The sequence below is a fragment of the Neolamprologus multifasciatus genome, chromosome 14, assembly GCF_963576455.1.
Source record: "Neolamprologus multifasciatus chromosome 14, fNeoMul1.2, whole genome shotgun sequence".
NCBI classification, from domain to species: domain Eukaryota; kingdom Metazoa; phylum Chordata; class Actinopteri; order Cichliformes; family Cichlidae; genus Neolamprologus; species Neolamprologus multifasciatus.
This window is the reverse complement of record NC_140452.1, coordinates 30,151,146-30,177,682: the sequence shown is the minus strand read 5'-3', so window position 1 is coordinate 30,177,682 and position 26,537 is coordinate 30,151,146. Positions and strand designations below refer to the sequence as shown.

Sequence of the window (26,537 nt, the reverse complement as noted above, 5' to 3'; positions counted from 1 at the left end):
CACGTGTTACAGTGTTTAATCCAATGTTAAATACCAATTTGGATTCAAGGAAAATAATGATTTTATAACAAAGGGTCAGACTAAAGAAAGCAACACAGTATAGTGTAAGTCAGTATCATTCTGCTTAACAGTGCTGAAGGTGAGGTCACTTTAAGAAAACCCTCAGAGTCCCAGAGCTTCTTTCTTCACGCTGCAACCCAGCAGGACATTTCCAGCATCCACACACTCTGACACAAACGGTGCTAAAAACACAAAACACACAATGATTATAGAAATTGATATGGGGGAAAAGCTGACTATATCATTTTATTTTCATTGTGATGATTACTACCTTTGTGAGCTTGGAGCCATGAGGCAGCCTTCACAGCCAGAAGCTCCCACTCGTCCTTTGCATCCATCTTGAAACCATGAAGCCAGATCAGAGCCAGGATGGTGGCCCACACTTCACTGCTGGCCTAATTCATCAAGTGAAAGACAGTCAGATAAAACAGGAAACATGAAAATTATCATCTTAATTTCTGCAAATAATATAAATGTAAAATAAGACAGTGATATACTTTAAGAACCTCTGATGATGAAAATGATTTCTGCTGCTTTGTGGTTACTGGACAATATCAGACTTTAGTGCAGCTCAGTGGTTGCTCATCAGTGTGAGTGTCTGATATACAGATGCTTATTTTCATGCAGCAAGAAGGCCTTCAGTTAGTCTGACTTTATTCCCATTTGTTTTCTGTTGTGTTGTAATTCTAGTTTTCATTCAGATCATGCTATGGAATTTGTTATACAGTATTTTACATTTGTGTTACTATTTCAATAGCCAAAGCAACAGCCCACCTTTTCAGGCTTTGACTTTTCCACCTCCTCGTCGGTCTTTCTCAGTGCAGCAGCCAGAGCTGGATCAAGCAGCCAGCAGCCAGACGCCTCCTGCAGGGAGACTAACTGCAGCAAAGGGTCTCTGGGTGGCTGTTTGGGCACAGCAGCTGGAAAATCTAAGATGGAATAAAGACAAAACCTGATTATGGTGCTAGATGAGACAACATAAAGTGTATATGACTAACCAATCCACAAACCATTACACCCTAAACTGTTATATATAACATCTTATTTGATTCATTTGAATATCTGTCAAAAATGTAACGTTAAATATAATTACCAAAGCAATTCAATGTGACAAATTGTGTATTTACAACAGCCTTAAAACTGACAACAACCCAGCATTAGACTTTATGAATTGAACAGGTGGAAGTTAGTCGGATTTTAATGAATAACTTTTGAAAGTAATCAACCTGATCAGATGAATACTGACGAAATGATGTTATTTAAGGTCTTGTTCTCATGCTTTATAATAAAAATATGTGGCCAATATGCTAAATCCAAGAGGTCAGAAGACACTAAAGCAAAGAAAACTTAATAACAGTAAATCCTCGCTTTTATCTATTTTATTATTTTATTATTATTGTTTTATTATTAAGGGTCCTAAAAGAGTGTGCCGACCAGCTGGCTGGGGTCTTCACTAAGATCTTCAACACTTCACTGTCCCAGTCTGGCATCCCGCCGTGCCTAAAGTCAGCCACAATTGTCCCACTGCCAAAGCGTTCTAACATTAGCAGCCTCAACAACTACCGATCAGTTGCTCTAACACCTGTTATAATGAAGTGCTTTGAGAAACTGGTCCGACGTCACATCATGTCCTGCCTGTCTGCCACCCACACTCGACCCGCTCCAGTTCGCATACAGAGCTAACAGATCAACTGAAGATACCATTGCTACAACGCTCCACACCACCATCTCTCACCTGGAAGCGCAGGGCCGTTACGCCAGGCTGCTCTTTGTTGACTTTAGCTCTGCTTTCAATACGATACTCCCGGACAGACTAATAGTTAACAACCTGTGTGTAGATAACAACCTGGACCTCAATACCACCAAGACAAAAGTCGACTTCAGAAGGAGGAAGTCTGAGCTGCAGCCTGTCAGCATCAACGGGGAATGCGTGGAAAGGGTCTCCAGTTTCAAGTTTCTGGGTGTGCACATAGACACAGGCCCCCGATGGAGCTCTAACACCTCTGCGGTTTTAAAGAAGGTCCAACAGCGTCTCCACTTTCTGAGAATCCTCAGAAAAATGGACCTGAACAAGGAGCTGCTGACTGTCTTCTACCGCTGCTCCATTGAAAGTGTGCTGACATATTGCATCGGTGTGTGGTTCTCCAGCTGCACCACAGCACAGAGAAAGGCACTCCAGAGGGTCATTAATATGGCCCAAAAAAATCATTGGACATCCTTTTCCCTCCCTGAAGGACCTGTACAGCACTCGCTGTCTCAAGAGGGCACGCAGCATCCTACGGGACTGTAAACACCGAGGTGTGTTTAAGCTGCTGCCGTCGGGCAGGAGGTTCAGGCTGCTGAGGTCCCAGACAAACAGACTCAAGGACAGCTTTTACAACAGGGCAATAGCCCTGATTAATACAAATAGCTGACGTGATTGGCTACCTCCCTGGACTTTTTTGGGGGGGAGGTAACAACAGTAAAAGCAATAACAATAATAATATTTATATTTATAACAAGGTGCAATAATAATTAATGTGCAATAATAACAGTGTGCAATACACATACACTTCTTCTTCTTTTTTTATTACTAAGTTAATATACTGTGTTGTGTTGTTTGTGTTGCGTTGAGATGTGTTGTCTCGTGTCGTGTGTTGTGTTATATGTAGTGCCGACGTAGGACAGTTTTCCAATTTCATTGTACTACTATACTATGTATGACTGTGCAGTGACAATAAAGAGCTATCTTATTAGAATATTAGACTAATAAATTATTCAGCAGGAGAAAAGTGGACTTCTGTCAAAAAAGGCAATAAGTAGAATCAACTGCTACCAGCAGCAGCTTAACAGCTCAACATTGCTCATTTGCTGTTGTAGTTTACTGTATATGTCACGTATTCTCAAGATTGCTGTAACAATTTCTACATGCAGTAGCTAGAATATAGAATAATAATTTGCTCAACTTCAAAAATGTATTGATATATAGGGTGCCTTGTCCTTGATTTTTATATATTGTGACTGTCGTCTGTCTTAAACTACACTAATAACGGCTTATTACTGAAATCGCATCCATCTTTTTGCACTTTAATAAATATAGTGAGGTATTTTTCCCCAGAGGCACTGTATAATCACTCTGTGATTAAATCTGTCTCAGTTAAGGTAAATAACTGCAGAGAAAGCGTGGGGTTATTTCTGTAGACTCAACATTCCTTTGTCCAAATGGACTCTGCCGTATGTGTCCATGCAAGATGACTGCAGCATGGAAATACAAAAGATGTTTTGCTCTGAAATTCTCAGTCTTACACGAGGCACTCCTGTGGCTGGTTATTTAGGGGTTAAAATGACCATAGCTTACCCTGGCATTCCTCACAATATCTTCAAGGTAAAGTATGTTGACCAATATCAGTTAAGGTAAAGTATGCTGACCACGGAACAGTCGTGCATCTGGAGTGACAGTGGGCTGGAGAACAGCTAAAACCCATCTATCCATTCGCTTCCGCTTCTCCTTTTCAGGGTCGTGGGGGCACTGGAGCCTATCCCAGCTGTCATAGGGCGAGAGGCGGGGTACACCCTGGACAGGTCGCCAGTCTGTCGCAGGGCCAACACACAGGGACAGACAACCATTCACATTCACACTCACATTCACTCGCACATTCACACCTAGTGGCAATTTGGATTATCCAATTAACCTATCCCCACAAGCTGCATGTCTTTGGACGGTGGGAGGAAGCCGGAGTACCCGGAGGGAACCCACGCAAACACGGGGAGAACATGCAAACTCCACACAGAAAGACCCCGGCCTGATGTTGGAATTGAACTCAGGACCTTCTTGCTGTGCGGCAACAGTGCTAATCACCGTGCTGCCCCCCAGCTAAAACCCATCCACTCAAAAATCAAAACGATTGTGATGTTCTCAGTGCAGTCATCCAGGCGTGAGTTGCAGCACTTTTTGGGGATGGAAGGTTAGTGCAGAGGTTTCTGTAAAAATGTTTCCACTGTCGCTTACTGTATTTACACAAAACACACATCTTTGTTTCTTTTCTGTTTAGTGTTTCACTTACCTTGTGAAGCCATAGCACAGTGCTGGACTTCTGAGGAAAAACGTTCTAGATTAAAAAAAGAGAAGAAATAAAGACATTACAACAAATCTTTATTATTTTGAACTTGTATGATAGGTTTGTAGCTTAAACCTATTCGCTGGAACGTTAAGGACAATTTAATTACACAGCAAAGCAAGACACGAGTAGGCAAAGTTCTTTATGTTTCTCGTGCACGGGAGAGAACCGGACAAACGCCGTTCCTTCGCTTGACCCCAGCGTCTCTCATCTGCTCCCCCGTAACACTGCTCTTTCATTGAGGTTACATGAATATGCATAGGTGCATTAACATACGACGTATACATACACACAAAGAGTACCTTGCCTGTGCGTTGTGTAAGTATGTGTGTGTGTGTGTGTGTGTGTGTGTGTGTGTGTGTGTGTGTGTTCAGCCGTTCATCTAAACAAAAGGCACTTAGACTAAAACTGACATAGCTACGTTTATCCTACCATAAAACAATAAGAGAAGGTATGCCATCTCCCATGCTCCCATGCTCCCAGGATGTGGGTGTGAATGCCAGAACACTCAGGCCCACGAAGCCTTTGCAGACTCCTAGGGATCGCACATCCTATCACTACACAATCGATTATACACCTCTAAGCATATATGGTTAAATATTTCTAAGCATAAATGACAATCAACAATATAAACCTAACATTGTTAAAATGTAAAGTTTTTAAAAATGCAACTTTTTACACTCTGACTTAGAGCACATTACAAGTGTTTAAAATGAGTGAGTGATTTAAAATTATAATTAAAATCACAAAAAGATGCAACTTTGAATATTAATGTTGGAACTGTATCCTCACCCAGAAATTAAAATTCATGGTTTCAAAAAAAAAAAAAAAAAAAAAGAGTATACACACTTATATATATATATATACGCATACTCTTTTTTTAAAATTTATTTTCAGTCCACAAACCAACAGTCCACAAACCACATGCAGATTGGACCATGGCCTCAGATTTGGAGGTGCTAATCCTCATTCCCACCGCTTCACTCTTGGCTACGAACCGTTCCAGCGCGATCTGGAGGCCATCACCCAAGTGAAAGCCTTTCGCCACTTGGCTAAGCCTAGAAATTCTGTCCATAAAATTTACGAACAGAATCGGTGACAAAGGGAGTCCTGGTGGAGCCCATCACCCACCAGGAACGAGTCCGACTTATTACCGTCTATGAGGAGCAAGCTCTTGCAGCAGTTTCATATGGATCGAATGGACCGTAATAATGGGCCAGACACCCCATACTCCCAAAGCACCCCCCACAGGCACACGACACTCAGAGGGACACGGTCGAATGCCTTCTCCAAGTCCACAAAACCCATGCAGATTGGTTAGGCAAACTCCCATGCACACTCAAGTATCGTTGAGAGGATAAAGAGCACTGGTCCAGTGTTCTACAACCAGGACGAAAACCGCATTGTTCCATTGTTAAAACAGAAATGTGTTTGTTTGCGTCTGTGCTTTTGAAAATGCATGAAGATAAAGATATGTTGTTCTGCCATTTAATTTTTTACTTACTTTTATGCAGACGATCACCAACTGAAGTAAAAACAAAAAAGAAAGAAAGAAAAGGGAGTCAAAATATTTCATAAGAATTTGTTAAAGAGAACAATTAATGGACTGACTTTTTCTAATTTATTTGGATAAAATACAAATACTGCAAATAGTATTTAAAATGTCTGCTATCTTCCTCCATTCAGTCTGGTTGTTCTGTTTTCATGTCCTAACTCTTCAGTCATTATACAATTTGTTACTCTCACCTCCCTGACTTGTCTGCCAGTAGTTTCCTCACTACTCCTCGCCTGCATCCTGTTCTCTGATTGGTTGCTGAAGTATTTCTACCAGTTGCTCACCATCCTCGATTTGCACAATTGCCTATTTCCATTGTTTTCTAGTCTTAAGCTTTTTCCTCTTAGTTCTTTTCCAATTACTTGTCCATCCTGCGTCAAGCACTGTCTGCCATATGTTTGATTTAGCAGTTAAGACGAGATGATTTGAAAACAAAATATAAATGAAGCTACTGGATTCTGATTTTACTGCAGTACCTTACAGTTCATTATAAGTAGTCTTTCAAGTCTATGTGGTGTTCAATAATATTCTGAATATATCAAAATGTTGTAAAAGTTCAACCTTCTTCAGTCACCATGTGGTGTGAATGAGACACGGCGGGTCCAGGGATCATAGGTTTGAGCCATTTTATTCAATATTTGTCACACCACAACACACACCAACCCCTGAGTCCCCGTGTTTTTAACTAAGCGGGCGTGATTAAGGATGCCGTGCGGGTGCGTCCGCCCTCCGGGCACGGCACCGCAGACCACGCCCCACCACACACCACTTTAAGATACTCTCTGTTAATATGTTAATAATGGCAAACAGAAATACCAAAGAAGCATTTTACTTTCAACATTTCAAATAAGTCCAAAGAGAAATGTGTTGGTTTGTTTACATTTATTTTTAAACATATGTGCTGTTCTGCCATCCAGCTTTCACTTATACTTACCCCACTGACTAAACTTCTGGAAGGTACCAACTGTGAAGTCAAGAGTTTAAAAAAAATAAATTAGGGTTAAAACATTTAACAAGAATTTGCTAAAATAACAACAAAAGTACAGATTGTTAATATTACTGTGGTGATATATAAATACAACACAAATATTACAAACAGTATTTTAGGTTTATCTTAGCAGTCTAGTTTTTACATCCTGCGAGGACCTGTAACTCATTCAGAAATTATATTCCCAAATACATTAAGAAGGCAAGTGGAGATAATGTCCCCAACTAATAAAAGCAAAATAGTTTACATAAAATGTAAAACACAATTTCATTTATTTGGACTTTTGACATATCATAATCTTATTTGTGTTATTTTATAGCTCTGAAGTCCTGAATGTTGTAAATGTAGGAAGTAGTAAACACAGTCAAATCCTTCTATGAATAAGTGTAATCAAAGTTTTGACACATAAATTTTTCTTCTACTCCCACTTTTTGTTGCACACTCGTAGTATACAATAAATAATCTAAAATGCTGGATTCTGATATTATGTGGTGCCTCAAAACTCATAACAAAAATGTAAAATGTAAATATGTTCAATTAAATTATAAATGTTGCAAAATGTTGTACGAACCTGATTTTCTTCATTTACTGATGTAGCATACATCCTGTCTACCAAGGTAAGTACTGCAGCTACACTACATACAATATTTAATATATAAAACTTCAAGTTAAAACAGAAATATTTTGTTTCTGTGCCTTCATTTGCATAGCTGTGTATGTGTGTGTGTTGATTTGTCATTCAAATTTTACTTACTTATGGGCAATGGAGCGCTCTTCTTCATTACGCCTACAATGAAGTCAAGCCAAAAAAAAAAGAAAGAGTCAGATTTTTCTGGTATTTGAAGTATAACAGCACTAAGTTGATGTTATTTTGGTGATATGACACAAAGGCAAATATTACAATTGGGTTTTAGAGCTTCCTCTTTTCAGTCTGGTTGTTCTGTTTTCATCTCCTAACTCTTGTGTCATTTCAAGACTTTTTTCCTTTTACAGTTCTCTCATTTCTAATTGGTCACTGCAGTATTTACACCACTTGCTCATTACACTTTTTGGGGGTCAGATTTGTCAGATTACCTAGTTCTATTGTTCAACAGTATTTAGTTTTTTTTCCCCTCAGTTTCTTTTGATTCCTTGAATCATGTGTTTAGTAGTAAATCTCACGTTTTGTTTAACTGCCGTCCCTTTTAAGGAGTCATACTTTAGGATCCACTGAGCTGACTCAAGTATATTCTGCTCTTCACTATATCAAAAAATTTATATGCAAAATAAAACAAAAACCTGCTGACTGTAATAGTATAACACAGTACACTCTTATGCTTTTTTGCTCTTAGCATTTTCATTGTGCTGATTTCACTCACACTCAGAAAGATGTTTAAATCTGTTAAATCTCTGGGACACAAGCACACCTCCATGCACACACACAGTTTCCATCACCTTTCACTCAGCTTTTTACTTACATGCTTTATATGTAACATAGGATTCTGAACAGCAATCTAATGAAACTGTTAGATGAAAAAAGGAGATAAAATACGAGTTCAGGACAGGTTAGTATTTATAGAGTTGCCCTGGCAACAGACTTTTCCGGTGCAGCTCTGCACTATAGACATGCATAGATGTATCTTGTACTATCTTGAGCTTTTTAACTTTCTAATGCTACTGACATGTGCATTAGAAATGTGCTTTGAACCATCTCTGATGTTGTCCTAATCATGATAAAATTCCTTTTATTTATGATCAGCGATCTTTGTCTTCAGAGCTGTGGGGGACACTTTTAGTGTTTGCTTTAAAAAAAAAATAAAAAAAAACCTCACAGGGTGTTGGAAGATTTCTCTGCACAAGAGGTCCAAGAGGAGCATTGTTTTCAGCTTAATGAAGCTTTCATTTGCTGCATCGGTTCATTCTAGTTTGTTCAAATAAGCTCTCAAGTGGATCAACTACTCTTGCGCTGTTCGGCAAAAATTTGCTGAACCACGACCTAGGAAGGAGCAAAGTGCAGACATGTCCTTTGGTGCAGGAGCTTCAGAGATGGCAGTCAGGTGGACTGGGTGAGGACACAAGCCCTTCTTTGAAATGACGTCCCAGGAATGGAATATGCGTCTGCCCGAATGAACTTTTACTGGAATAGATCTGCGGACCAACATCCTTCAGAGGCCTGAGAAAAGCATGCAAACGTTCATTGTGTTCTTCTTTAATGCGTCCATTATTGCGCTTTTATTAGGTTCCCCCAGATCCACGCAAAGTCTCAAGTCGCCCTTATGTTTTCTTGCCACCACTAGAGGACTCAGCCATTCAGATGTGTCCACTGGTACAATTAATGCCTGCTTGGAGCAGGCTGACACCTCTTTGCATATGCTGAGTAGCAGATGCCTCAGTTTTACTTCATTGTTAACCTGAACTTTGTGAATGAACCCTTTAACACATCCAAGATGGTGGGCAGAAACAGAATCAATGTTGTTCACCATGCATGTCTGTTTATACTTTTCCATCTATAATATTAATTTTGAGTGCTTTATATGATCTTTAACTAGGTAGAATAATCCTGACACTTTTTTGTCAGCATTTGTCAGCACTCTCTTCTTCATCTGCCTAAATAAATACTGAGCCATATGCGATGGGTTATGGTACACATCCATTTTTAAAAGTCCCCCATTACTGATGGTGTGGCAGAGGTGTGGCCTGTGGCTCAGCTGCAGCTGCAGGGGAGGGGTGGGGCAGTGAGCTCAAGGGAGCGGTGCCAGGAAGGCTGGAGGGACAGGTGGTGATGATTGTCCTAACGAGGCTTTTCCTTTTTATAGTGAAGCCGGAGACCAGAGAAGCCAACTGGAAAGTTGGTGGACGGGCTGCCGAACAGTAAAAACGATATGTGTGCAACTTCAACAAACCCTCCTGAAAGTGGTCCCAGTAACAGTGTGTTGGGTCCCAGTCTTTACAGATGGAAATCTCAGTGTAAGGCTAGCTGCCCTAAGATTCGATTTTCAGCCAGGTGTCACCCACACACCTATACCAATGGCCCAGTGGTGTTCCAGGGTAGAATGACAGACACTTCTTTTACACTTCCTCAAGATAAAAATGGGCTGCAGTGGGTGAAAGTGGGAACCCATGTTTCTTCCTGTAGTACTGACCCTTGTATGCAAATCCATAATGACATCTTTCACCTTAAACAAAATCCAAGGAGTTCTGGATGTGGTGTGGCTGTGGTGTTTAGGGGTGACTAACAAGTTATTGAAGACCAAAGCCAGAAACTATGAGGCTGAGTTGATCATACAGATAGTGGGTCTTAAAGGTACATCATGTTTATGTGTCTTTTTTGAACCCTACAGACTTTGTGTAGCTTCTACTGGGTATCACCTGCGGTATGAGGTCAATGAGCTTTCTGGGATTTCTTTATCTGGATGATTAAGCATGCATCAAAATTCAAAATAATAAAAACCTAATTTAAAAAAAGACTGCTGAAAACACACTGCCCTTTTGTGTCTCTCTGCCCTTTACATTACCATTGTGGTGATGTCATTCACACCTATATGTACAATATAAATCTATTAAATCTCAGAGACACAAGCATGCCTCCATGCAAAAAATAGTTTCCACTGCCATTCATTCAGGTTTGTACTTACGTTTTCTATATGCTGATGATGATAACAAGCAATCCATTGCCACTATATAGGATGAAAAAGACACGATATCATAGATCGGCAGATGTGTGTTGTACTTCCATTCAGCTTTTTACTTTCTAATGCTCTGTGGAGAACACAGTAGCCCGTAGGCATCTACTGCTTCATTAACTTGTTCACCAATAAGTTGCGCTTTGGTGTTCCTTGGACTAACTCTGATATTCTCCTCATAGCATCATAATAGTATTCCTTTCGTTGATGCTCAGCTATTTTTAGCTTCAGATGTTGGTGACAGTTTTAGTTTTGCTTTTTAAAAAAATTAACTGGACGGGGTTTCTCATTGTTATTCTGATCCAGTAAAAGGACTAGCTGTTAGAATCCCTGACAATGAAAAAAACTCACGTGCTGTTGGAATATTTCTCTGCACAAGAGGTCCTTGGATCGTCTCTCCGTTGTCTATGTTGACAGCAATGAAGGCAGTGAAAGAACTGCTCACTCCTGATTGGACACTGAGCTGCACCACCTTCTCCTTCACTCCTCCACCTTGCTGTCCTCTGTGCTCTCTCTCCTCCATCTCCAGGGAACAAATCAGAGTGCGAGCACCCAACCTGTGGACTGTTAGTCTGCAGATAAGAAGGAAAACACACAGTGTTACTGTGTTATTATAGTATATTAGTTTACCAGTCATTTTACTGTTTTTAACACCACTGTGTCCTCTTCGGGGTCACACAGTGAGGAACATGTAAAAAGGCAGCATCTGATGCAGTCAAAGCAGTCCCTCAGTTGCAGTTTAGAGTCCAGACTGGAACAACTCAGTTTATCTTTCTTTATGGCTGATTAATAAGTGGGGACCAAGTGAATCGTACAGTGATCTGACAAAAAAAACAACAACGATTAGCTCCTCTGATAGTGCCGTATGTTTACATTTGTTCTCATCTTGTTGGATACTGGAAGTTATTCACTCAGTCAAAGGACATTTACTAAAATCTCCCCCCAAGAACAGTGGTTCCATTGGAGCATATGCTAGAATATCTATAACCATAAAGATATCTTGAAAAAGTTCAGAGTAAATATTTCAAGCCCTTTTTGCTTTAGCTTTGATGATTTTAGCTCATGAAAATCAGAAAACCAGCAGTTTGTGACACCCTGAACTCTCGCCTTCAGCCATGCACCAACTACATGAGGAGAGAGGTTAATCAGCAGAGCTGTGCTGCTCTTCACAAGTGGCACAGCACCTGAAACCATTCTGCTCCACCTCTCCATCCTACCAACCACACACCCCTGCTGCATTTAGTTTCAATTCATGGTCATGACCCACAGAGCACTGTGCTCTACATTAAACATGTTGTACCCAGCGTCCTCTGCAGGTCTGAGACTGAAGTGCAGCTGGTTCTCAGAGCGATGACCTGCCAGGCTGTACTTCAGCGTCACACAGCCCTCTGCTGCCTCTGAGCTCTGACACAGAATTACAGTGTTAGAAGTCACGTTAATTACTGTCATCAAATACCTAAACAACAACATGAGAGACTGCTGCTCCTACCTGTCCAGTGAGCTGGGCATTGTAGAGGAATTTCTTTCACTAAGGTATTAATCACATTATTTCATTGTTTTAACATGTCTGACACTCATACTTGAGACAAAATGGTAGGGGGTGTAGTCAGGATGTTGGGGAAACAGGAACTCCAGAGGACCAGTCTTTTGTCTCTTGAGGACTCTGGGAAGTAGCAAGGGAGTGTGAACTTTAAGGTGTGAAACAGCTGTGTACTGCCTTTTGTTCCTGGAGAAGGTATTTAACTGAGAGGTTGACTTTGGCTCAGTGAGACTCTGCTGACCCTGCCCCGTGGTCATGCAGGGGCTTCACAAGCTTGTTTGTATGTTCTTTGTGTGTGCTTGGAAATAAAAGAATGTTAGCTACCGCTCACTGCTCGTCTGCAGGCTTTATTTAAGTGGGAAACTTCCACAACAAAATGGCGCTGCGAGCAGGGTGGTCCGTGTGGTCGCTGAACAACGGTTCCGTGGATGGGCTGATCACCCCTGAGGGAAAAGGTACCTTTGTCCTACCAGCTGTTGAAGCGAAGGAAATGGAGGAGTCACGGAGCCGTGTGTTTCAGTCACCACCGAGATCATCGATTTTGAGGGGACTTCTGCAGATGGGTGAGTTGTAGCTAACTTTGTATACAGTTATGAGGAGTTTTTTGTCTGGCCGAGGGGGGGAACGCTGGCCGACCCCGGAGTTCGAGTCTCCGGGAGGAAAAACCTGGTGGTTTGAGGCCCCAGGCTTGTGTTGGGTACGGCTCATCACAAGGACAGTGGCTCGCGCACGTTGTTGGGGAGAAGCCGGCCCAGACCTGTGTTCGGTCCAAGTACGTCACAGGAACGGCGGTTCGGGTACACTGTCGGAATCCATCTCTGTGTACTATAGTGCACGGAGTGGCGGTGTTCGTTCCTTGGTCCGTAGAAGGCAAGGGCCTCACGGGGGATGCCTCGTGTAGTAAAATGGGATCTAGATCCAGTAGATCGGCAGACGTTCCACCAGGCGGCCAGAGACAAAACTCAATACGTGACTGTATGGTAAGAATTGAGTAAATGTGTAGTGTGTAAGATTGCAGAGAATGGTTGTGTGGGAAACGTTGATGTGTGTGTAAAAAACAGTGAAAAATTGGGTTACAAAATGTTGAAAATGGGGAACAAAAACAAAAAAAAAAAAAAGAGAGAGGAGTGTAGAAATGTGTGTAACAGTTGTTTCCAACTAGAGGGAGAAGGTGGTACTGCAGGCCACCAGCTCCCCTAGGGTGGACACACACGAAAAAATTTTTTTTAGCAGAATTGTTGATAAAATAAGCAAATAGGAAGAGGGTTTGGTGTTTTTCAACGTAGAACAACTACAATCTCTCTGGGTTTTTAAGAAAGGGGAATTCAGAACCAGAGAGGGAGATGTGTTGTTTTAAGCAATGAGAAGAATGATCAAAATGTCTCAGTGTGTCACTTGCAGGTGAAGAGCAGACCCGGATCAATTTTCCACGTGCAGCAGTCGGAAGAAAATTATAGGTTAACACCATTAGAAACACTCAAGCCAAGCTTTGGCTAAATTGTTTTACAGCTTAACTTCCACGTGTTTGTCACCCTGAGAACACAAGCTCCAAGAATCTCTCCCTGAAGACAAGAAATGCAGTTCCAGAACAACGAGATGGATCTCAAGAGCTCACAGCAGCATCCTGAGCAGTGAAGAAAAGGTCCAGCAGCAGCAGCTGTGCAAGACAGCGACAGCAAGGAGAAAAATGGCATCATCATGACTGGATGGATGGATGTGCATTTCCAACGAGCTGCACCTTCACTGTGTGTGAATGGACTTTTGAAAAGACTGCCTGAGTTGGACATTTGCCACTTTTGGCGCAAAAATGGCAAAATGAGACCGTGGAAAACAGGACAAAGCTGAAAGACAACTGACTCTCACTGGACTGCTGCAAGGGGGAGAGATGAGATGAGACCACAGTCAAAGGAGAAGGGGACAACATGGAGGAAGGCTGTTGTAGTGTGGGAATGAAATTTGGGTTTAGGAAAATTGGGAAGGAAAAAACGACTGCCTTGCGTGGAGAATTGAAAAGTGTCTGGAGCACCGCAAAGAGGAGAGGTACACAAAAAATAACACAAACAGAAAAATGCATTAATCCTACTAACACAAACACACATGCAATGAAGCTCATGAAGACCAAATAGCATTTTAAACATTTCTGTTACCATCATCTTGTCCGGTTAGCTTAGTAGGTTAAGAAGTGATACATAGACTAGTGAACTAGTATTATTTTTGGGGAAGGATGATTGAATCAGCGGTGAACAGAATGCTGCGGGAGGGTCAGATGAGTGGGGACTAATAGATTATTGAGTTTCTGGTTTCTGATGTGTGAGGGAGGTCTTATCATGACACACATCTGGGTACATGGGGAAAACAAAAACTCATTTTCTAATAGAATATTGCTGTTGTGTGAGGTGTGTGACTGGTGGATGAAAGTTTTGGAGATTTACTGATGCATTTTCCTTTGGTACCACTTTGAACCTGGCAATTAGTTGTTTTGATCTATCATTCTAGGAGAGTACGCTTAGACAACTTCTAAAAGAGGCCTTCATATTTTTTTGATTTTTAACAGTGCACTGAGATTTTTGTTTGGCAATTTTCTCTTTTTCAAGCAGGCCTGCAAGATCGGAATCGAAAGCGCTATACAACATGTTGATCAATCGCAAGTGAGCTTCTCCAAAATTAAAATGGGCTCGGGAGAAAGCCACTTATTTGGGACAATCAGAAAACAAGTCCCTGTCAAAAAGGATTCAGCGAGGTAATCCAGTCTAAATTCTTTTTTTTCCTTTTTGAAATGACGTCATTGCTGGCAGTAGAAACTTATTGCGACACAAGAGGTTCTGCTATCAGCAATAAACACGGGGATTGACTGGACTGACAAAAACCTGACTGACTTGACACCAATATGCAAGATTGCACCTCCACCCAGAGAGACAAAAGGGTGGATGTATGTATGTATGTTTCTTTTTACAGGAGCAGAAAGGTGACAGCAACATCCTGGGTTGCATGGGCTTTTGAGCCGTGCTGACTTAACCTTTTAATTGCCACTTTCTGTGTCTTTGTGAATTTACCAGCGGTGTGTTATTCATGACCTTGTATTGTTTACAGTGCAGAGGTCACTGTGAGAAAGTGTGCATACAGACGTGCTGCGCTAACATCTATATCACTTTTTTCCACAGCAGAGAGCATAATCATATGATCTAATCACATGATTTACAGCAGGACACACCACTGGCTAATGTTTTTTTCTTACAACAGGGCCTGGAGTGAAGCTACTCTAGGGGAGAAGCCCTGAAAATTTTTAAGAGACAATGCACAACTTTATTGTGTATGTCTAATTGTGCTAAGCTAACATAGGGCAAAAGAGGGTTTTCCGGGGAAGTTTTCATTTTTAAATTGCAGGAACCGTGACATGAGGGATATGGAAGGATTGACTGAGGCGCAGATGCAAACTGTGACTAGGAGAGAACGCTTCAAGTGGACCAGTGAGAAGCAGGGACCATCTGCAGGACAACAGACAAACGACAGTGGGCTTCCAAAGGATTATCACGAGGAGATTTTGAACAGCAAAATCTTAAAAATAAAATGAAAGAGTTTCGACGTTGACGCTGAGGAAGACAACTAAGGTGTACGACGTGCTCTGCCTTAAATCTACAGCTGCGTTGGAACAGAAATCGAGGGATGGAGAGAGCGTGCTAAGCTCCAAAAGTGACAGCGCAAGGAAGATCAGCGTTGGAGTTATGACTCTGTAAATGGCACAGACGCCAGGAGCCATGACTGTGACAGAGAATGACCACCTAATGCTGTTTCACTTTGCCATGCAAAGTACTTTGACACTCTGGAGAAGGCCTTTCCTCTGTATCATTGTTGTTTCCATTTGCATGTGAGAGCTTAGATTGTGGGGAAGATTAAAGATGAACAAAGGGTGGTGGGAGAACAGTGAAGTGAGGATACACAGTGTGAAACTCTTTTAAGTGTACAATAATGTTGATGTGATATACAGAATGTCAGGAAAGAAATTCTGGTTTTAATGTGATTCTTGATTTTAGAATCAAAGGGTGGGATTGTATAGGAATTTCTTTCACTAAGGTATTAATCACATTATTTCATTGTTTTAACATGTCTGACACTCATACTTGAGACAAAATGGTAGGGGGTGTAGTCAGGATGTTGGGGAAACAGGAACTCCAGAGGACCAGTCTTTTGTCTCTTGAGGACTCTGGGAAGTAGCAAGGGAGTGTGAACTTTAAGGTGTGAAACAGCTGTGTACTGCCTTTTGTTCCTGGAGAAGGTATTTAACTGAGAGGTTGACTTTGGCTCAGTGAGACTCTGCTGACCCTGCCCCGTGGTCATGCAGGGGCTTCACAAGCTTGTTTGTATGTTCTTTGTGTGTGCTTGGAAATAAAAGAATGTTAGCTACCGCTCACTGCTCGTCTGCAGGCTTTATTTAAGTGGGAAACTTCCACAACAGCATAAATCAGTGACCTCTGACCCTGGAAAAGTGTTGTGATCGGTGGAGAGAGGACAGTGACAGACACTTCCTTTGGTAAATCCCATGTGACTGAGATGTCGACCACAGTTGGCTGCAGAGCAAATCGCAGTGACTGCATCACCTGACAACAACAAGAATTAGAAAACAATTATGCATTTATGTTTATTTGAAATTATGTCTTCTGTCCAAATAATAACATCTAGAGATCACATGATACCACTTTTTAATGTCCAATACCGATTCCAATATCATAAATTTGGATATCTGCCGATACCAATATGAATCCGATACAGCGTATTTTGTAATCAATAAAACAGTTTTTTTTATAAATATCTTGCTGCATTTTGTATAAGTTCATACTCAAGTTTTAAAAAAACAAGAGACTGAAGCTATTCTGTTATACCTGTGTGCAAAAAATACACTGCACCGAAAATATTTCATAGTTCAGCAACACTGATCAATCTAATAAACTTAAACCTACACCATCCTCCCTATTCTGGTATTTTAAAGAGTACTTACCTACCTAACTAATAGGGTTGCCAACTCCCAGCAAAAAATATTAGGGAACCACCCCCTGCCCTTAATCGATGTAATAAACTTTAATTTAATGCAAGTGTAAAACAACTGCACAGAAATCAATTATTTTTCTACAATAATTAAATAGATTCAACATCTTTCTTCAACAGAATTGCAGACTGCACAGATGGTACCTTCCCAAAGGAAAAGGTAGTATAGCTTACTAGGGTATATTAGACTTAATAGTTACTATATACAATAATGGATTTCTATACATTTAATCAGATGACCACTTTTGTTGTAAGATTCAGATAATTATTTATTCAAAGTTTTTAAATGACATAACAAAGAAAAATATTTCTTTGTGCCCCCCTTCCCTTCAACTCATTCATGTCACCTAAAAGGTAAACCTGTTTCTCCATCACCTGTTCAGCTCTGATGATTCAGTAAGGACATCTCCTGGTTTCATCTTCATGTTTCCCTCTCACCAGATAACCAAACTTGTGGCTCAAGCAAACCTCAGCTGATACTAGAAAGTAATATTAAATAAATTCTAACAACAGCTTATTACGCTTAAACGTGCTGCTGTTGTTTATCCGCTGGTCTCCTCTTTCTAGCACAAAGTGGGCGATAAACAAACAAGAAAGACGGGACTTGCGGTAGAAAAGCCGATCAGCTGATCATTGATCAGTTTCATGTTTGAAGTAATAACAGGAGAGGAAGGGGGAGTGAATGAGAGAAGTAGATGCAACTGTGCAGCAAAGACAGAATAACTCCAGCTTTGTGTCTATTTTTTAATTCTAGCTGAAGTACGGGACAAATCGCTTCCTTTTCACCTCAATATGGAACCAGTCCAGCTGTGGCTCAATATATCAGTTGTTAAGTTTAACGTGAAAATACTATGCAAACATTCAGGGATGAACTTACACACTTGCTTTACTTCTCTGGGATACAGATTACATTTTTTATTTCTCTCCGATATCCAATCCAGTAATTTAGGTCAGTATCGGACCGATACCGATACGTAATATCGGATCAATCCATCTCTAATAACATCATATTGCCTTTTTAATAATTGTTATTATGACTTATTGTCTTACTTTTGGTTGCATCCTGTCAGCCCCTGTGATGAACTGAGCGTGACCTCTTCCTTCCTTGGCCATCCCATTGATGAGAGCAGAGCTGGCCCCTTCCCCAATCCCAAAAGAGAAACACCTGCAACACAACAGCTGTTTTTAAGACACACAGGTTCGGTACGCAGCACATGTCATCATCATTTTGCTGTTTCACCTGTGAGAACCTGAGTTCTTCTTCACCAGATCGATCACTTCTTTGGTGTTCCCCACCTCTCCATCAGTAAAGACAAACAGCTAGAGGGCAGAAATTAAATGTAAGGTCAAATTACACAAGCTAAAAGTAACACATATACACCAGTCAGACATGACATTATGACCACCTGCCTAATATAGTGCTGGTCCCTCTTTTTTCTACCATTATAGCCCTGACCCATCAAGGCATTGAGTCCACTAGATCCATGAAGGTGACTTGTGATATCTTTAAGATCCTTTAAGGAGGTCGCGCCTCTGTGGATCGGACTTGTTTGTCCCACAAATGCTCAATTGGATTGAGATCTGTCAAATTTGGAGACCATATTTCAACCATATTTGCTTTGTGGCAGACCAGGAACACCCAACAATGGCTGCAGATATCATGGTGAATACATAATCAGTGTTATTTAATTTACCTATCAGTTTATTAATATAAACTCACACACTGTGTGTGTGTGTGTGCGTGTGTGTGTTACCTGTCTGGGCTGATTTTGAATGCAGGGCTGGCTGTAAACATGTTTGAGGGGCTCCAGGATCTGTGTTCCTCCAAGATTAGCCTTCATCTCCTCAACTTTCTTCAGAGCCTCCTCCATGGTCTTCTGGCTGTACTCCACACTCTTACTGCCATGAGATACACATAAGTGTCACAGTACTGGCTCTCTGACCCAGTGTTTGTGTTTCAGCTCTTGGTTTAATATTCTTTGATTGTTATTCCTGGTTTTGGTTATCTTTCGTTTGTGCTTAGTGATCTTAGTTCTTCCTCACTTTGTATGTTTCTTGGTCTGTGTTTAGTCTCTGCCCCCATGTTTTCTCTGTGCCTGTCCTAGTCCCCAGTCGCATGTCTAATCACCCTTGTCTCCATGTTCCCTTTGTTACAGAGTCAGTCATGTCTCTGTGTGAAGCCCGTGTCTCTGAGTCTGTGTCTTTGCTTATGTGCCGTGTTTCCTCTTTCCTGCCGTGTTTAGTCCGTGTCCTATGTCAATGTATCCTGCTTTGCTTCCTGTGTCTTGTTATGTCGGATTAGCCCCAGCTGTGCTTCCCTCCTGTTTTCCCGTTCCCTTGTTACTCCCCGGTGTATATAAGCCCTGTATTTTTCTCTGTTAGTTGTCGTTTCCTCCGCATAAGCTGTGTGTCATGTTTGTTATGTCATGCACTCCCAGTTTAGGTCATTCTTCCTAGTTTGAGTTTTTGTTTTATTTCTAGTGCTCATATTTTGTGTTTCTCAGTTTGCTTTTTCCAGTGAATAAAAGCTGCTGCCTTCAAGTTAAATACTCCATCTTAGAGTCCTGCGTTTGGGTCCAACCTGCCACACAGCAAACCTTGACAATAAGTGATTGATGGCTGTTTAGCACTGCCAAATTCTACATTGTAATTTAATGAGTTTCACTCATGCATTTTCAAAACTGCCTGTGAGAACCATAACATAACAGCAGCTTACCTAAATGAGCTGTAAGTATTCTAGAAATGCATTATCTGGTGTAACTAGGGCAGATATCTTATTACACACTTTACACACAAGTGACATCATAGACTGAAGCACAGTTTTATGGACTGAATCACTCACGGGAAGATGTGTTCATAACTGGACCCAAAACTGTAAATGTTGAAATAGCAGCCCATTGGTAAGCTCTTCAACAGGAGGAGCAGAGTGTCCTTCAGGAAAGAGGGAGAAGATGGTGAGGCCACTGTGTGAGAGGAAAGGTTTTATAACTCTAACACCACATCATAAATACCCTGGCACTGCTGATCCGAGATTCCCGCTGCTCACTGTTATTGGTAGCACAGTCCATACTTCCAGATCGATCCACAAAGAACACAAACTCTCCACATGAAGCCATTGAAGACATCACAGACTGGGGGAACTCAGGGTACAGACTCACCATCACCATTGGATCACCCATCAGAGAGTCTGAAACACATGAAAGGACCGAAAAATGTCAAGTTTACAATTTGTTATATATTCCAACTGTTGGGGTACCTAACAGTGTTTTCAGTATTGCACCTTTATTTTGTGTTCTCGTCTTGGTTTACGACTGTGAGGGTTTTGGTTTCTGTTTTACATTTCTATTCCTCCAGTTCATCTTGGTTTGTGATTTTGTAGTCTTAAGCTTTGGTTCCAGACTCCCTCTGTTCTGTGTCCAGTCTGTGTCTGCCCACATCTATGTGTTCCCTCTGTTGCAGTGTCAGCTTGGTAGTCTGTAAGTTCAGTCAGGGTTTCCTGTTTTACTTTGAAGGTCCGTGTCTTATGTTAATGTGTCTGGTTTTGTCCCAGCTGTGTCTCTCCCTCCTGTCTTCCATTCCCTGATTGCCCCCTGTATTCAAGCCCTGTGTTTTCTCCATTATCTCATGCTGTGTGTTCCGTCCGTCCGTCTGCCTGCCAGTTTAGTTTCTGTTTCTGTATTCCCAGTTTAGCCAATTTTCTGTTTTTGTCATTTAGTAATAAATCTTTGTTTTTAAAGTCTGAACTTTTGGGTCCATCATTCCTCCTATCCTGCCTGCACACAGCCTTCACATGACACCACCATGTTTGTAGTTGTGGTTTATATTCACTTATCATGTAAATGATTGTCATTTGGCTTTTGACTTCTCTGGGGGGGTTTTGAGGGTAAAATGAGAATGCAGTCATCTTTGGTAACATTATTTTTGACTTTTTCTAATTCACACAGGGTCAAAATTATGCAAACAGGCTCAGATATGACCAGTTTAAGCATGATGTTCCCACCACAATGCTTGACAGCTGGTACATTGTTCTTATATTTGAAAGCCTCTCCTTCACTCCTGCAAATTTAAGTCAAATGTAAGGAGCTTTTTTTTTTTGTTCCAGAAATGTAAAGTTTATGTTACAATTGAAAATTAGTGATACTTGGGTTGTTCCTGCAGATCTCAACTAATTTCTTAAAATTAAGAGTTTGGCTCTTTCTTCGAACTTATTAAAGTGGTGACACATCCAAAAAAAACCTTTTACATACATGCAGTTGTTTGAACCTAGAATTTGCAGGTGTTTCGTTTATGCAAATCTAAAATTCTCCTCCTTAGATTTTCACTGACTTTCTTTGATTTTTTTCCCCATTGTTATGATTATTGGTCAGGCCAATGAGTGGTGTCGCAACAAATAACTTGATGAGAAAGAGTAACTACAGACGTGAACAAAATTGTTACTACCCTTTGGTCAATGAAAGAAAAACTCACAATGGTCACAGAAATAACTTATATCTGACAAAAGTAATAATAAATAAAAATTCTATAAATCCTAACCAATGAAAGTCAGACATTGCTTTTCAACCATGCTTCAGCTGAATTATTTACAAAAATGATGGTACCCACAACTTAATATTTTGTTGAACAACCTTTTGAGGCAATCACTGCAATCAAACGATTCCTGTAACTGTCAGTGAGACTTCTGCACCTCTCAGCAGGTATTTTGGCCCACTCCTCATTAGAGGTGGGAATCACCATACATCCCACGATACGATATTATCACAATACTTAACGCACGATAAGATATTATTGCAATTTTTAAAAATATTTTGCGATATTCAGATTCTGTACATAAAGGTAAACTTTATCAATATTCATTTTATCTAATATCAAAGTCTCACGCTCAGTCTTTCTCTCATTTCAGTCAGTTTTATTGTTGACAAACTTGAACGGTTTGTATTACAGTCTAGTCCAACTTAACTGAATGCAACCATCTGGTACAATTATAGCTATTCTGAACTATGCAATTTCTGAAAACTATGCAGCCCATTCAGCAACTGAAGAATTTGAAAGTAAATTAAAACCAAATATAATTTTACATTAAATAAAAAAGTTAATTAAAATAAAACATGCCTTAAATTAAAATAAGTAAACTGTCATGTTTATTGCTGCCAAAAAAAAAGGTTAAACACATTTGGACAGTGAAGGAATGTCAGGATTCTTGCTCAGAAAAAGGAGCTGATCAACATGCTCTGAAGTCAGAGTATGTTCCAGTCCACAAAAACTTTTTTTGTAACAAAATATCGATTTCTGCTGTCCCTGTATCGATACATTATTAGCAAACAAAATATCACGATACTACACAGTATCGATTTTTTCCCCCACCCCTACTCCTCATCAGCAAACGGCTCCAGTTGTTTCTGGTTTGAAGGGCGCCTTTTCCAGACGGCATGTTTCAGCTCCTTCCAAAGATGCTCAATAGGATTGAGGTCAGGGCTCATAGAAGGCAACTTTAAAATAGTCCAATGTTTTCCTCTTAGCCATTCTTGGGTGTTTTTAGCTGTGTCTTTTGGGTCATTGTCCTGTTGTAAGACCCATGACCTGTGACTGAGACCAAGCTTTCTGACACTGGCCAGCACATTTCTCCCTAGAATCCATTGGTAGTCTTGAGATATCATTGTACCCTGCACAGATTCAGGACACCCTGTGCCAGATGCAGCAAAGGAACCCCAGAACATAACCGAGCCTCCCCCATCTTTCACAGTTGGCACAGTGTTCTCTTCTTGATACGCTTCATTTTTCCGTCTGTGAACATAGAGCTGATGTGCCTTGGCAAAAAGTTACATTTTTGTCTCATCTATCCACAGGAAATTCTCCCAGAAACTTTGTGGCTTGTCAACATGTAGTTTGGCAGTTTGGTAGTTTTATGATTTGTTTTCAACAATGGTGTCCTCCTCGGTCGTATCCCATGTAGTCCACTTTGGCTCAAACAACGACGGATGGTGCAATCTGACACTGATGTTCCTTGAGCATGAAGTTCAGATCTCTTTAGAAGTCTTTCTGGGCTCTTTTGTTACCATTCGGATTATCCGTCTCTTTGAGTTGTCATCAATTTCCCTCCTGCGGCCACGTCCAGGGAGGCTGGCTACAGTCCCATGGATCCTAAATTTCTGAATGACATGTGCAACTGTAGTCACAGGAGCATCTAGCTGCTTGGAGATGGTCTTATAGCCTTTACCTTTAAGATGCTTGTCTATGATTTTCTTTCTAATCTCCTGAGACAACTCTTTGCTTCCTCTGGTCCATGTTGAGTGTGGTACACACCATGTCACCAAACAACACAGTGACTACCTGGAGTCCTATATATAGGCCCACTCACTGATTACAAGATTGTAGACATCTGTGATGCTGATTAGTGGACACACCTTGGATTAACATGTCCCTTTGGTCACGTTATTTTCATTCTTTTCTAGGGGTACTGTCATTTTTGTCCAGGCCTGTTTCATGAATTTAATTTTTAAATAATTCAGTTGAAGCATGGTTGAAAAGCAATGTCTTACTTTCATTGGTTAAGATTTATAGAATTTTTATTTATTATTACTTTTGTCAGATTAAAGTTATTTCTGTGACCATTGTGAGTTTTTTTCTTTCATTGACCAAAGGATCCCAACAATTTTTTCCATGTCTGTACCAGTTGTAGTCAATCATGATCACAAATGAGAAGTTAACAGGCCTTGGCTTTGTCAAGTTTAAAGAAATTGCAGAACCTTAAGCACCACTCAGTAAAAGATTTAAGTGATTGTATGTACTTAAGCTGTATGTACAGTGGTATGAAAGAGTGTTTGTCCCCCTCCTGAAATCATAGTTGTCTCATGTCTCAGTTAAGGTCAGAGTTCATGATTCAACAATAAAAAAATAAAAAACCCCACTGCTGACAAAAAACAAGACAAAGGCTCACTGTGGTAAATGGAACCATGAATTCTACTAAAACATCCTGAAGGAGAATGTCTGGATATCTGTTTGTGTCCTCAAGCTGGACAATGATCCAAAACACAACAGCAAGTCCACCTGTGAATGGCTTAAGGAAAAAAAATGAAGACTTTGGAGCGGCCTAGTCAAAGTCCTGACCTAAATCTGATTGAGATGCTATCTGCAATCTAAACGATCTAAAAAAAAAAAAAAAAGGGAAATCAGGAAGAGGGCAAACACTTTTTTAGACCACTGTAAACTTTAAACTTGAATGAATGAATTAGAGAAAATCCAAAATACATTCAAACTTATGCAAGCTTAACAATTCTTATTTTTCAAATTCATTAAAGATCTATGCTGGACAATAAATCCACTCTGGAAAAAACCCCAGTTCAAAGATCATTAAAAGTCCAAAATTACCATGACAGTCACGCCCACAACCACTGTATGTTTCTGATCACAAATATAACTCTTGAGCTGAAGAATATGGATAATGATATTTTTTTACTAAAAAGCTAATAACAACATTAATGTTACTCACCCGGCTCAGCAGAGGCCTGTCCTGCCTCCACCACAGCAGTGGGCTGGTGGGCGTCTTTGTAATAAATCAGCAGTTCAACATCTCTGTCAAACTTGTGTCCTGCAGCCAGCTTGACCTGCACACCACAAACACATTCATATTTATTCCTCAGTAAGAAGTAACAACCACACACAGCAGACACATCAGCACTCTACCTACCGTGGCCTGGGTTTGATCAGTGTTGAGGTACTGCAGAGGGTCCAGGGAGCAGTTGGACTCTACTTTAGAGACTGGACGAGGAGAGGACACTCGGGCAGAAAAAGACAGACTGTAGGGCACCAGAGAGGCTGGAACAGAAGTCACCTGGACACCTGCACCTTCACTACCTGCACACAGCATCAGGTAAAATATACTGTAATTAATGAGGCTGCTTACACTGAAATCCTTTACGTTACTAAGAACCTCAAAACAGTTACCTCAAAGTGTTTTATACTCTAAATGCTGCAATAATACAGAGAAACCCCAACATGACCCAATATGAGCAATAATTTGCCAACAGTGAGAATGAAAAGCGGACTTTCAACAGAAAACCTCCAACAGAACCAGTTTCAGCCATCTGCCATGACTCGTTGGTGTTGTGGTTTTTCATTTTCAAAAGTGTCATTGAAGCATTTCTGGTCCAAGTATTCTGAAGTTGTCCTACCCTGAGGTTGGTATCGAGGGTTGAGCACAGCAGGCAGACAGAACCTCAGACCATCATCAGTCTGCACAGCCAGCTCAGTGACGTACTCCAACCTGATGGAGGCGCTCTCTCCTGGAGGCAGACTGCCCACACTCAGAGAGAATATATCTGGACTCTCATCACTCTCCTCCAATAGGAAGGCCTGCTGACCGGAGCTCAGAGCATCATCATACTCCTCACGAGCCTGAAGCACAGGTGACACATGTCAGTGACATTCACTGTGTTTATTTTGAAGCTCACTTATAATCAGGTTATATTTACAGTCCAGCTCACCTTCTGTTTCTCCTTCAGCTCAGCTACAATCTGTGTCTGTCCAATCTGAGCACTGAAATGACAGACAGCAGCATCTCCAGGCAGAGGGAAGACAAAAACAGCCTCTAATGGTTTGTCCTCCTTGTTCTCGTAGTTCAGAGTGGAGACCACTGTAGCCACATGGTCCCTCACCTCCAGCTCCACCTCAATGCTCTTCAGAGGAACTGACAGACAAACAAAATTGTGATACAAACACAACACTCATATATTCTAGTGAAAAATGTTACATTTTAGCCACATGAAACTGTTATAAAAAATTAGTATACATGAAGATTTTAATAATGAAGTGAGGTTCTGGTGAATACAGTCTCTTTATTTTCTATCAGTACCTGGTTCTTTCTCAAATGTTAGCAGACCACAACAGTTCATCATCGCACCTGTGAAACAAAAACATTTAAGGAAAAGGTGATGCAAACACTTTTATATCTGCTGTACAATCTTCCCTGTGAAACTCATCAGATAATGTAATCACATCAATGAATGTGGTTATCTTTACTATTCATATAATAATATTATTACTATTATTACTACTATCCTCACAGGAAGAATGTCCTAGGTTTGAATCCACCACCTGGCCAGGGCCCTTGTGATTGAGTTTGCATTCTCTCCTGTCTGTGTGGGTTCTCAACAGCTTCCTCCCACAAGAAGACAACCAGTTAGTGGGGTTAGGTTAGTCAGTGTCAGTGATTATCTGCAGCCCTGCGACAAACCTGCGAGGTGTCATAACCTGAATTGGATAAGCGGGAGAGAAGAGATGAACGAATCGATGGATTAGTCTCATTAGTAGCAATTCTGATTCAGTAAAAGGACTAGATGTTGTAGTCCCTGATAATGCTAGACTGCTAGATAGGTACTAGATTGGAGATAGTGCTGGTGATGGTGGTGATAGTGATGATCACTTCTTATGGATACGGCTGACAGTGCGACCAGTGCCACGCCCCTCCAACCATGACTTTCACTTTCCTGTGGTCGGAGTTTAAAAACAGCACAAATGTCTCATCACCACATGGATCTATTTCATTTTATAACAGAAACACAGCTCGTAGAACTTCAATGTGACAGCACCCGGATTGTTG

The 26,537-nt window shown here is 40.9% G+C and overlaps 1 protein-coding gene across 1 annotated transcript; it reads right to left on the bottom strand.

Annotated features, from left to right (window-relative positions):
• On the bottom strand, positions 1-26,129 carry LOC146504351 (von Willebrand factor A domain-containing protein 5A-like). Its single transcript, XM_085130337.1, has 23 exons — positions 26,002-26,129; positions 25,791-25,838; positions 25,423-25,625; positions 25,111-25,333; positions 24,627-24,793; positions 24,429-24,543; positions 19,954-20,129; positions 19,785-19,873; positions 18,697-18,841; positions 18,183-18,262; positions 17,993-18,107; positions 16,351-16,497; positions 11,852-11,863; positions 11,663-11,766; positions 10,714-10,934; positions 10,315-10,356; positions 7,455-7,487; positions 6,647-6,676; positions 5,662-5,682; positions 4,104-4,148; positions 835-989; positions 332-455; positions 1-242 (listed from the first exon to the last, which is right to left on the bottom strand). The coding sequence occupies exons 2-23, from the start codon at positions 25,831-25,833 to the stop codon at positions 163-165; spliced, it is 2,370 nt and encodes a 789-aa protein (XP_084986463.1). The 5' UTR covers positions 25,834-25,838; positions 26,002-26,129; the 3' UTR covers positions 1-162.
• Between the last annotated feature and the right edge of the window lie 408 nt (positions 26,130-26,537).